This window comes from Drosophila arizonae, chromosome 3, assembly GCF_054131065.1.
Source record: "Drosophila arizonae isolate 15081-1271.41 chromosome 3, UAZ_ARI_1.0, whole genome shotgun sequence".
Taxonomy (NCBI): domain Eukaryota; kingdom Metazoa; phylum Arthropoda; class Insecta; order Diptera; family Drosophilidae; genus Drosophila; species Drosophila arizonae.
This window is the reverse complement of record NC_142923.1, coordinates 32,279,338-32,292,355: the sequence shown is the minus strand read 5'-3', so window position 1 is coordinate 32,292,355 and position 13,018 is coordinate 32,279,338. Positions and strand designations below refer to the sequence as shown.

The following is a 13,018-nucleotide window of genomic DNA, read 5'->3' as shown; positions in this document are numbered from 1 at the left end:
GAATACGATGTTGTTGGTGTTCCACGACGCTTTCGCTAAATGGGTGGAGCTGGTGCCGTTGAGGAGAGCTACTACCGCTCTGTTGCAACTGGCGTTCCGGGAACGTATACTCAGCAGATTTGGAATACCCAGGACATTCGTTTGCGACAACGGTGTACAATTTGCGAGCAGAAGTTTCAAGGCGTTCATGGAATCCCTGGGGGTGACACTCCAGTACACAGCGCCTTATTCACCACAAGAGAACCCGACGGAGAGAACGAATCGCACGGTGAAGACCATGATCGCCCAATACATCGAAGGCCACCAGAGCTCGTGGGACGAGCTGTTGCCGGAGATAACGCTGGCGGTCAATTCGAGCGTGGCCGACTCCACGGGCTTCACTCCAGCGTTTTTGATGTTAGGGCGGGAGCCACGCCTACCCGCCGCTTTGTACGAGGAAGTCACTCCCGGTTCGGCGACTAGAGAGACCCGGCCCGAGGCCAAAGGAGTCAAAATGAAGGAAATTGTTGACATAGTGCGTAGTAACTTGCAGCGAGCATCAAAGGATCAAGGCAGGCACTACAACTTGAGACGGCGTGACTGGAGACCAGAGTTGGGTTCGGCGGTGCTGTTACGGCAACATTAACTGTCGAACGCGGGGGAAGGATTCGCGGCGAAACTGGCGCCCAAATTCGACGGTCCTTACAAGGTCGTTAAGTTCTTGTCCCCCAACGTGGTGCGCCTGACGAAGGAGGGCGAACGCAAGAGGAGGGTGGCCAACATCGCGCAGTTGAAGCCATTCCATCAAGAAGATGAAGAAAGCGACACGATACCGGAAAATGAGACCGGGGAAACGGGGAACGAGGAACGAGCCCCGCTGTACCCGACGAAGACAACCAAAGGCCCTGACAAATCTACACATCTCATCAACCACTAACTTCCCCGTAGAGCCCCTTATTAACGCTAACACTAATGCAGTAGTTAGAGGGCCATTTCGGTCATTAACACGAATAAAAACAGAAGACTAAAGAATCTGAACTTACAGGGAAGTAACAGTATGGAGGACGTCATCGAGATTAGCAGTGACGACGAAGGCTCAGTCCGAGTCGAAGACGCAAGCAGCGACAGCACGGAGCCGTTCTCCAGAGAAGAGGCGCGGAGTCGGCCGAGGCCGAGGGACCCGAGGCTCGGTAGGGAATACTACCGTCGCCAAGAGGGGCGGGCGCCGCCCCGGCGTATACACACGGTCCTCCGCTCGACGGTGAACGTGGCAACCCGGATGGACGGCCTTATCCAACTGGTGCAGGCCAGGTACACAACGGTGTACATCCAGGTGCCTAGGGGGGGCACCACGCCACCACTCGTGGAGGAGCCGCCATCTCCGCCCCGCCCACCGGGCAGCCCGAAGTCGGACGCACGGGGAAGTGCGGAGGACAGAGCCCCGTCGAGGTGGGCGACGCCGACGCCGTGGACGCCAAGTGAAGATGAAGAATTTCCACCGGGAGAAATGGACAGCAGATCCCCGTCACGGGGGTGGGGAGGCGGCAGGGAGCATTGTCCCTCCGTCGAGGACCCCACCCCGGAGACCGCGGCGCGGGACGGAGTGGAGGAAGGGCACAGTGATGTGTCAAGAAGTTTCGGCGAAGAGTTCGAGGCCGAGGATGCGAGCCCCGAGGAAAGCTGCGCTGCAAGCCCTATTCCCCGAAGGCTAGACGATGGATCCACGTCACGGGGGTGGGAAGGCGGCAGGAAGCATTGTCCCTCCGTCGAGGACCCCATCCCGGAGACCGCGGCGCTGGACGGAGCGGAAGCAGAGCAGCTGAGCGCGTCGAGGAGTTTCGACAAGGAAGTCCGAGTGGAAGACGCGAATCCCGAGGAGGACACCGCCACAGACCCTGTTCCCCAACGCCGAACTGACGCCGACGTTGAGAGGGACCAGCCGCCGGAACCAGCCGCCAGGGTCACGTTGCGATATACGCCGGGCACGGTTGAAAACCGGCGCCTGTCATGCTCGTCGCAGTCCAGCGCAGAACGCCCGGCAGATCAAGGCCAGGCGTCCAGGCGTAAGCGTCGTCGGCGACGACGGAGAGGACGACCAGTGCCCGCGCGCGAACCGGACACCCGCGCCCCGGCCAGTCAAAGGAATCTAACGGACGGCGCCGAGGGCCCATCCGCGCGTCGGCAGCGCAGAGAGCGCAGCCAGGCTGGGAGCGGCCGAGAACGCGACCAGCGTCGAGGCGAGTCGACGGAGGAGAGCGAGGAGAGGCGTCTATTGGCAAACAAGGCGGAGCTGTTGGATGGATGGGAGGTGAGCCTCGAGGACGCGCTGGGCGCAGAGGACGTGGAAGCGTTGAGGATGTTGCCACTGATCCCCGTCAACTGGAGGATACGCCCTGCTGGCGCCGAGCTGAGCGAGGAGGTGATCCAACTCTTGAGGCGGGAAGTGGAAACGCGCAGACGGCAGCACAGGAGAACCCGGTGACCATCAATTCGTCAGGGGGCGTCACAGTCGCTCTGTCGAAGTAAGGGGGGGGTGTAAGGTGGCCTTTTTGCCCACCTTACATATTGCATTCTAGCTGTCGAGTTTACTGGAGTTTGTAGTGAGTAAGTTAGTAGTAAGTTATATTTGTAGTGAGTAAGTTAGTAGTAAGTTATATTTGTAGTAAGTAAGTTGGTTAGTGAGTTATATTCGTAGCATGTAAGATAGTGAAAGGAAATGAATTGGATTATAGTCATTAAGTTTATATCTGTAGTTTTGTAGCCATTAAGTTTACATTCTGGAGTCATTGATTATTTTGGTAGATAGTAAGTAGATATAGGTGTCATAGTCGTTAGCTTTAGATAGTAGGCAAAATTCAAATTAGTGGGCGGGCACGCGATCAGCAATGCAACCATGCGACTCGAAAGCTCACGGTGGTGAATTGCATTGCTGGTCGCGTGGTGAAATCGGCAGAGCGGAAGGGGAAGCTCGAAAGCTGCGCGCAGAGTTAGTGAGTTTTGAGCTCTCGATGTGAGCAGTTGATATCAAAGAAAATAAGAAACAGATAAACGAGGGGTAAAGAGCGTAAGGTAACATGGAATAAAAATGTTAAATGTATCTATAGAAATGATTGCGTACTCATTTGTAGTTGATTTGACAACACTAATCCACTAATAATAACAACACTAACTGGTGGTTAGAACGAGGGCAATCCTGTTCGCCAGAAGGCCAAAACTCTGGCACACAAAATCGCGTGGTCTGGAGTGAACGCCGGCGACAACGCTGGGCGTTCCTCGATCTGCGATCCACCAATGATAGTAGCCCCACTAATACCCCGCAATATGCCTTTGTAGTCCCGACCCCAGCAATCTAGAGTGCGCTTGATCGCGCCACTCGATCGCTGCAGCCATCCCACGTGCAAGCGTGTGCGGGCGTGGTCGGCGAGTTCGGGCTGCGTGGCCATTTAATACATAATGACTCCCCCACCCTCTCCCATTTCTCTAACCACGTGTAGTCCCGTATTAATTTACAAATGTCTTGTAAGTTGTGGCTCTGGGCAGACTGAGACTCTGACCCCGGCTGAAAAACATAACCCGTAAAATTGTAACCTTACAACGTTTACATTTTTGTATTATATTATGACTTATTTTAATAATTTTTATCTAAAAATATGTGCTGTAAGCTCTATGTTGAATATTAGTAAAAATTATGTCTAAGGAACTCATGATTGAATTAATAAGTAACAAGGTGGTGGGAAGAAGGTCTAATCGTAGAGAAAAAAAAATCGAAATTCTAAATTCATTTATCTTAGGTGTATGTAAAATTTCAATCTTCTAGCTCTATTTTTAGAATTGATGCCAAGATTACGGGCTTTTTTTCCAATAGTGCAGTGTGGGCAACATTAATTATAATTATATAATTGATTTCTAGACGTACAATCTTAATGAAACTTTCAGAACATAATCATAATGTTCAAATGTATGTACATTCCAAAGCACAAGTCTCTAGTCCTTGAAATACGCCTTAAACAAAGTTGAAGGTGAGGGGTTGGATATAAGGGTGGTAGGTAAATTACAACAAAAATCAAAATTATATATAATACATATAAGTCTACATTTAAAATTTGGAAGCTCTAGCTCTAAAGGTGTTGGAGATATAATTAAATAACTAGCTGTCGATAAGGTTTTTAATCGATAATAAAATATCGAGAGTAGTTATTGATATATAGAGAAAAGCTCGATATGCGCGGACCTAGGAAAAGGTTTTATATCTTGTGCTTCTAGATTTATACCTTCTGAGATCGCGTTCATACATACGGACGGACGGACGGCGGACAGGGCCAAATCGACTCAGCTCGTCGCCCTGATCAAGAATATAAATACTTTCTGGGGTCTGCCACGCTTCCTTCTGCCTGTTACATACTTTTATCAAAACCATTATACCCTGATTTCCTATTTTCAATGGGTTCAGTTTAGCTAAGTCGATATAGCTCTGTGCGTCCGTCTGTCCGTATGTGCGTATGGCCGTGTATAGCACGCGCATATCGAGTTTTGCTTTAAATACCGATAACGTGCCCCGTTATTTTGTTATCGATTAAAAACATTATCGAAAACCACTAATAAATTTATATCTCCTACATCTTTAAAGCTAGAGTCTCCAATTTTTTTATGTATACTTATATATACTTATATGACAATTTCGGTTTTTGTCAAAATTTACCCCCCACCCCTAATTCACCCCCTCATCTTCACATTTGTAAAAGGCGTAATTCTAATACTAGAGATTTGTGTTTTGGCAAATGCATGCGTATCCATGTTATAGTCATAATCTGAAAGTTTCATGAAAAAAGTACATCCACAAGAAAATTTATTGAACAATTTCCTATAGTAAGCCGCCACTGCAGCCAATGCGTGTTTATGCGTGCGTGCGTATCTCTGTGTGTGTGTCTTGTGTAAGCAGATAGACGCGAAAAATGATTGAAACAGCTATTGCCCGAAGGGTTCAGGGGATCTCGTAGTCGAGCTGTCTCGACTAGAGCTTTCTTACTTGTTTTCAAATAGTGTAAGCCCAAGCGTCGCGGACGAGCGAAACAAAATGAGCTATATAATATATGAATATATATATATATATAATATGTTGGAACTCAATTAGAGCAACGACACAATTTGATTCATCTAAAATAAGAGTTTTTTTTATTACAACGAAAAGATAATAGCACATGGTTACTAACCTAAAATAAGAGAATCAACAATTAAATGTTTATGCTCCTATACATTCCATTGACACTTCAGTTATTAATTATTATAATTATTTTCTTAACTTAATATTAATTTAATTATTTTTAATGTAGTTTAATATTAATTTATTATTAAGTTTATTAACTTCACTTTGTCACAAATCTCACTCTTTCATCTTATTCATCGATATGTGGCCCAGATATGCATGTGAAAGCTCACAAACATATGATTAGATCAAAACATATGATTAGAGAAATGTAAATGTACACAAAGCTTACATCTCCGCCCCCGAGTTGCTTAATTTCCTATGAAATATTAATTAAGCCTAGAACTTATGGATTAATCAGCCATGGGAATGAGCTTTGTGACGTGGTAAAGAGATATAGATTTTTTTCCACGACCAGTGTTTATTTTACAAATCGAATCAGAAATTTTTTCTTCTATTTCAAAAGGACCAATTCTTATTTCATCCATTTTTCTCCTGTTTAGCTTATTGCCGTTGGTTATATAGACCATATCGCCTTTTTGAAAATCATGTTTTTTTCTATTCTTATCAAATAGTGCTTTATTATATTCATGCGATTTTTTTGATCTGAGCAGTGCTAAATTCCGATCTTGTTCTAAATTTCTCGAATAGTTGTTCATATTTTTTAGTTCCAGAGGTAGTAAGTCAGTGACCTCTCCGTCCATCAGATAGATAGGAGAAAATCCTGTTACTGTATGCACCGTTCTATTATATTTTTTTACGCATTCTTCTGCGATTTTCGACCACGCCTTTTTTGTTGCACCATTATCATTGAGCATACATCTTATCTTATTTACCAAGGTCTGGTTTAATCTTTCGTTCAGACCGTTAGAAAAAGGGGCATCTACTGCGGTTAGAACTAAATCTATATTTTTCTCTTTTAGGTATCTTTTGAATTCATTTGAATTTATGGCCGGATACTGATCTGCAAGCAAGATTTCAATCGAATTCGCCTTCGGTATTTTTTCAATTAGTTTTACGAAGTCGCATGCGAGTTGGTTTTTCGAACATGATATATATGCGAATCTAGTAAAATGATCTACCAATAAATGTAAATATCTTTTTGTCGATCGTTGTCCACCAAAGCCTCCAATTGTATCTAAAGACATTATTTGTAATGGTCTCTCTGCAGGACCTAAATATGACAAACATCCAAACTTCTTGTTTAGTCTTGTCTTGTTTTTTATACAAGTTTCACATATTTTGCAGATCATTTTTATATTATTTAATAAATTTGGTGCTGTATAAAATGGTGTCATTTTCGCTTCTATTTGACTTACTCCAATGTGGCAGAATTCGTTATGTATTCTTTTTATAAGTATTTTACTGTATTCTTCACTCAAAACTATTTTTTTCTTATTCTTTCCATTCTGCTTGTAATAGATATCATTTTCAATAATAATATGTTTCTTGTCTTTTAAATCTGCGTTTTGTTTTTGGTCATTTTTTATATCATTCATACTTATTATATTTACTGTTTGTAATTTGTCATCATTATTTTCATAAAATTCGTAAACAGGGTTTCTGCTAAGGCAGTCAGCTTCGGTATTATTCTTTCCGGGATTATATATTATTTTGAAATTGTATTGAGAAAGGTAGTGGGTCATATCACCCAACTCATCGTCTGTTCTGTTTTTTATGTTCAAGCGCTCTAGTGGTTTGTGGTCTGTGTAAACAATGAATTCGATTCCAATCAGCCAATGTTGCCAGAATTTTAAGCATTCTTTAATGGCCAAGCATTCTAAAAAAATTGCTTTCTTCTTTTTTTTTTTTTTTTTTTTTTTTTTTTATTATTCGCCCATAAACGTAATAATTGTTGATTTATAATATGTTGGAACTCAATTAGAGCAACGACACAATTTGATTCATCTAAAATAAGAGTTTTTTTTATTACAACGAAAAGATAATAGCACATGGTTACAAACCTAAAATAAGAGAATCAACAATTAAATGTTTATGCTCCTATACATTCCATTGACACTTCAGTTATTAATTATTATAATTATTTTCTTAACTTAATATTAATTTAATTATTTTTAATGTAGTTTAATATTAATTTATTATTAAGTTTATTAACTTCACTTTGTCACAAATCTCACTCTTTCATCTTATTCATCGATATGTGGCCCAGATATGCATGTGAAAGCTCACAAACATATGATTAGAGAAATGTAAATGTACACAAAGCTTACATATATATATATATATATATATATATATATATATATATATATATATATATATATGAGCAAAAATCAGGCTAGAATTGGCTATTTGGCCATGATTAATGAAATTATGGTTTAAAATTTGAATTTGAAAAAAAAAATTGAATATTTATTTTTTGTTTGTTTTCAAATTCAAATTTTAAACCATAATTTCATTAATCATGGCCAAATAGCCAATTTTTTCAAATTCAAATTTATTGCTCTGATTACTCAGTGAAAATGGGTTCGGGGTATAAAAAAAAAGAAGAAATATACACATATAAATACAAATTTTGACTTACTTGAATATGATGAGGTGATCAATAGTAGACACAAATATATTTGTATATGTAATTTTTCCGGATCCATTATTACAACACTTACTTAGTAAACAGCTTTCGGATTAGTGTTTACAGGTATCCAAGCATGTTAAATTCACTGTATTAAATAATAAATATATGTATATATGATTATTCTTGAATCTACGGTTCTTCGATGCAATATATATATTAAAAGAGATAAACTGAGTGATACACTTGTATCGACATATGTGCAAATACAATTCAGACAAATGCAATAATAAAACCTGCTTGACTAGGAAATTTGCTGACAGTTGCGGCGAACCGATTTTGCAATAATTTTACGCTACGCTTAAGCACGTACTCTGTAAACTAAGTAGTTTATGCAGCCACTGCGCTTTGGTTAACTAACTACGCAGTTAACAACAACTACGCTTGGGCTGCGTTGCAGTATGAGCAATATTATGAGAATTTACTTGTTGAATAATTTCTCTTTTAGTAGGACTTCATGAAACTTTCAGAAAGTGATATCATAATGTTCAAATTTATGTATATTCCGAAGCACAAGTCTCTAGTATTTTAAATATGTTTTTAACAAATTGGGGCCAAAGGGGACTTGGTATTAAAAATCTGTAAGTTACAAAATCTTCATATTCATCAAATGTACTAGTATATGCACAGTAAATTTGAAGACGGACAGTACTATGTATATCGACTCAGCTCGTCGCCCTGATCAAGAATATATATAGTTTATGGGGTCTGCAATGATTCTCTCTGTCTGTTACGCAGTTTTCACAAAACATTTATACCCTAATTTTCAATTTTCAAGTCCCTTGAATTTTGAATAGAATTTTTAATATATTTGATGCATAACCTGAAAACCTTTGCATTTATACGCGGAGATACATACACATACAATAGACGTCTGCATGAATGGCAAAAAAAACACATTCAACTGTACAAAGTCATCATTGAATTGAGTGAAAACTTGTACAAAACGAAATGAGAATGAGTGAGCGACTGAAGTCGTGTTTCTCTCGGCTGCACAAAAATATACCCGAAAAGAAACGAAGTGAGTGAGTGAGCAGCAGAAGCTATTAAATGTTGTATATTGAATACATTCGAATATTGTCAGCTGTTTTCTGCTGTGTGTATCAGTTAAAAGAAAGAGGAAAAAATAAAGAAATATGTGTGAAATGTATTTTTTGTTGTGGAATTTTTAACTTATATATTTATTACAAATAATTAATTAATAATATTAGAATTTAAAAACATAATTTTATTAATGCTATCAGGGTTGGAAGCTATTGACCAAATAAATATTAAATCTGCAAATATCAACACAGAAAACATATATAGACGGTCACAACTACACATTTTGTTAGTAAAACTAAAACACAAGCTTTAAACAAAACAAAACACAAAAACAACACGCTGGTATTTGCCGAAAAATACATACATTTTTTCCTGCAGCTTCCGCTTCCATTTCGCACTTCTGCTCATAATTTCTCAAAGCACAAAATGAATACACAAAATATTCTTCGAACTACTTGAGTAGTTCGAGTGTTTTCGAAATTTCCATTTCACTTTGCTCTTCTTTCGTTATACTCAGTCATTCGGCATGAGACACAACATGTTCGTCTTGCGAAACAGTAGTATACACATTCGTCTCATTCTGTCCTTTTCACTCACTCATATTCTACTCAATTCGAATGTACTCAATGTGGCTTTGTTATGAATGTAATCATGCAGACGTCTAACATACAATAAATTTGAATTCTCTAGCTCTCACCACTAACCAAACAACACATAGACTAGACATGTAGAACAAACCTGTTCAACACCGAAAAATCTGTCTAGTAGCTACCACTAACTTCGTATTCGCTCGGCTCTTCACTTTTAGGTTCAAGTTACTAAAATGTACGAAAGCACAATTATTTCGCTTCATACGCTCGACCGAGATGGTCAAATTTTGAATAAAAGATGCCTCTATGCTCAATTTTTGTTCTTGCTCTCTCGCTCTCTCTGCTCTCTGCTCTCTCAAATAAGATATGTATGTACGCATGTGAGCACAAGCAGCAAGTCACGAGTCGTGACTGCCGTTTCTTCCCTTACGTGTGAAGAGTATTACGAACTCTTCAAACCGTTCCCCAAGCTCGTATAAAATATTTGCGTTTTCGTTGTTATTTGTGGGAAGGGTATGAAAGCGTTGGTGCACATAATGAAAATGTTTTCGCGATTAGCATGCATACACACATTGTCGCTTGCTACATACATATACTATGAGCATTTGTATGCCTGTGTGCGCAGCTTTTGACGCCTGTAGCAATTTTACAGTCCAGCATTTTCATTTGGTCGATCTTGTGAAGTGCTGGCATACATATATATATGTATTTATGTATATACATTTGATTATGTGTACGCATAGGATGCGATGCTCACAATTATGATATAACTTGTAGAGCCATTTGTATGCCTGTGTGCCTTTACATGTGCGTGTGTGTATATCTTTGTTTGCATGCATGGGAGATGAACATGGGCGTGTGCCTAGCTCAACTTTTAATGGTCTGAACGATTTTGGGTTTTAATTAAAGAGGCACGCTTTTATTTAAATAGCTGACTAACTAAAGTGACAAGTGCACTTCCCAATACTCTGTGGCACTGTGGCCGGCGACTAACTCATGCACATATACATATGTGTGTGTGGTATAGTGACTGGCGGGTAACTCGCGCTTTTTTGAAGCACCTGATTTAATTTCAATGATAGTGGGTTTGCCTATTAGAATGCATTTTTAAAGAAATGTAGTACTCAGTGGGCAAAATGGGATGCGATTTTTGATCCCTAACACCCGTTCGTCAACGTTATCAGGGCGAACAGCATTGCACGATGGCAAAGAAGGTGGAATAACTCAGCTAAAGGGCGGTGGACGTACAAGCTCATCCCGGAGCTTGAACCATGGGTTAACCGCAAACATGGCGAGGTTAACTTCTACCTTACGCAGATCCTCTCGGGTCATGGATGCTTTCGGAGCTATTTGAAGCGCTTTGGCCACGAGGAATCTGACGAGTGCCCCTGGTGCGAGCGAGGGCATGTGGAAGACGCCAACCACATTCTTTTCGAATGTGGACGGTTCCTGGAGGAGAGGCGTCGTCTGGAAGAGGCAGTGGGCCGCTCCATCAGAGCGGACAACTTAGTCAACGCCATGCTGGAATCGGAGGAAGCTTGGGAACTAACAAGCACCTTCGCGGCCACGGTGATGATGGAGCTCCGCAGAGTCGAGCGATCGAGAAGACGAGCTGTCCCAGGCTAAGGTAGCGCACAATGCTTTACGGCCGTCCCGCAAGCACCGCGCGCTATCCTAGCCACCACGCAACTTGCAATTTGTTTAATTTTGTCAATAAATGAATAAAAAAAAAAAAACACACACACACACGATCTTCATAAAACTTATTATGATATCAACATGAATATGCATGTATTTGCCAAAGCACAAGTCTCTAGTATCTGAAATTCGCTTTTTACAAACATAGCGGTGAGGGGGTGGAAAACCGAAATTGCATAAATTGCATATAAGCATACATAAAAAATTTGGAGACTCTAGCAATAAAGGTGTAGGAGATATAATTTTATAACTGGTTTTCGATAAGGGTTTTTATCTATAAAACAAGTAAGAACGTTGCAGTCGGGCGTTACCGACTGCGGAATACTCATTCACATCCCATCAACAATTTAGTAGTTAAGTTTCGTTCTAATACTGTAGAATATACAGATTTTTCCGATTTGCCACGCCCCAACTGGGCGTAGACACCTCATTTTTGGTCAGTTTTTAGAAAGAGATAACGTTACCCTAACTGCAAAGTTTGAATGCTTACCCTAAAAAAATGTGAAAATTACAGGGTATTTTTCGATATGCCACGCCCCTAAAGAGGCGTAAAAATTATTTTTGGGGAATCGATAGAGGAGGCTACCAGTAACTCAACTATCCAAATTTGAAGCTTCTAGCTATTATACTTTAGGAGATATAAACTTTTGCGGTTTGCCACGCCCCCTGTGGGCGGACATATATCCGACAAAACTTTTTGGTCTTGGGTGATCAGTCCGAGTATATATACAAAATTTGAGGTCTCTGCCATCAATAGTGTCCAAAATATAGGAGAATTTAAAAAATCACTATATCTTCAGGTCCGATTTGCCACGCCCCCAACGGGCGTAGACTTATAATTTATCTTCAGACTTTATAGAATCATACCATTAGCTGACGTGCAAAATTTCAGCATTCTAGGTTTACAACTTTAGGAGATACAGTTTTATCCGATTTGCCACGCCCCCAATGGGCGTAGATATATCCGCCATAGCTCGTGATCTTGGGTGGTCAACGCGGACCTACATACCAAGTTTCAGCTTTCTAGCTCTTCAACAAACATGATTTCTGGTATATCGGAAAATGCATTTTCCGATTTGCCACGCCCCTAGTGGGCGGATCGGGAAAATTTTAACACTTTATAAATCGGAGATATACACGAGTATGTGTTCCAAATTTCAAGTCTCTAGCTTCAATAGCGCCGAAATAGATTGCGTTCATACGGACAGACGGACAGACGGACGGACAGCAAGACGGACATTGCACAAAACCAATATACTGATTCACTTTCGTGAATGAGTATAAAAAAGATCGGGATGAGTTATCGATTTTTAATGAAAAACTTGATGTTCGGCGCAGCAGCTAATAATTGCTCTTAATACTTAAATAAGCTTCTCTTAAGTTAATCTCTTGCCTTTGTCATTCTCGTTCGCTGTTAGCGCACTCTTGCACATAACAAAGCATAACACACATACATATGTAAATCTCATCCGCTCTGTTAATTGCATACTCCTCTTTATTTATATTCTTTTAAACTCTATACAAAAATAGTCTTCATTCGCGCAACACCTACAAATTTGTCACCCTCGAAATAACTTTGCCTAAACAGTGTCCACAGACTCGGCATTAAATTAATAAATAATGAGCTAAATTATATCGTTTTGGTTTTTATTTTTTGCCTTCGTAAATGATTGGAGCCAGAGTTGTCGAAAAAGCTCGGCAGCTTCAAACATTTTGGTGACACCGACGTGATCCTAATACACTCTGTGGTGCTCGCTTAGCGCGTTATAAGTTATTACACCATCTTGGCGTCGCTCATCAGTGAAATTTACAAAACATTTGTGCAAGATAGTGCATTCAAATTATCAATTTCATTGTGACACAACCTTGTAAAACATTTAACATTTCGTTCGAACTGCATATATGTATGTG

The 13,018-nt window shown here is 40.6% G+C and overlaps 1 protein-coding gene across 7 annotated transcripts in view; it reads right to left on the bottom strand.

The window, feature by feature from the left end:
- Positions 1-13,018, bottom strand: part of dpr19 (defective proboscis extension response 19) — a 99,373-nt gene that overhangs the window by 78,141 nt on the left and 8,214 nt on the right. For 5 of the 7 annotated variants that reach the window (XM_089465843.1, XM_089465842.1, XM_089465847.1 and 2 more), the window contains one exon: positions 7,728-7,863. The exons of 1 other annotated variant lie outside the window; for it this stretch is intronic. In XM_089465843.1, the coding sequence (XP_089321969.1) occupies positions 7,728-7,794 (67 nt within the window). In that variant the 5' untranslated portion in view covers positions 7,795-7,863. Of the gene's footprint in view, positions 1-7,727; positions 7,864-9,183; positions 9,835-13,018 lie in introns of those variants that run through there. One more of the 7 variants, XM_089465845.1, reaches the window with a different exon arrangement.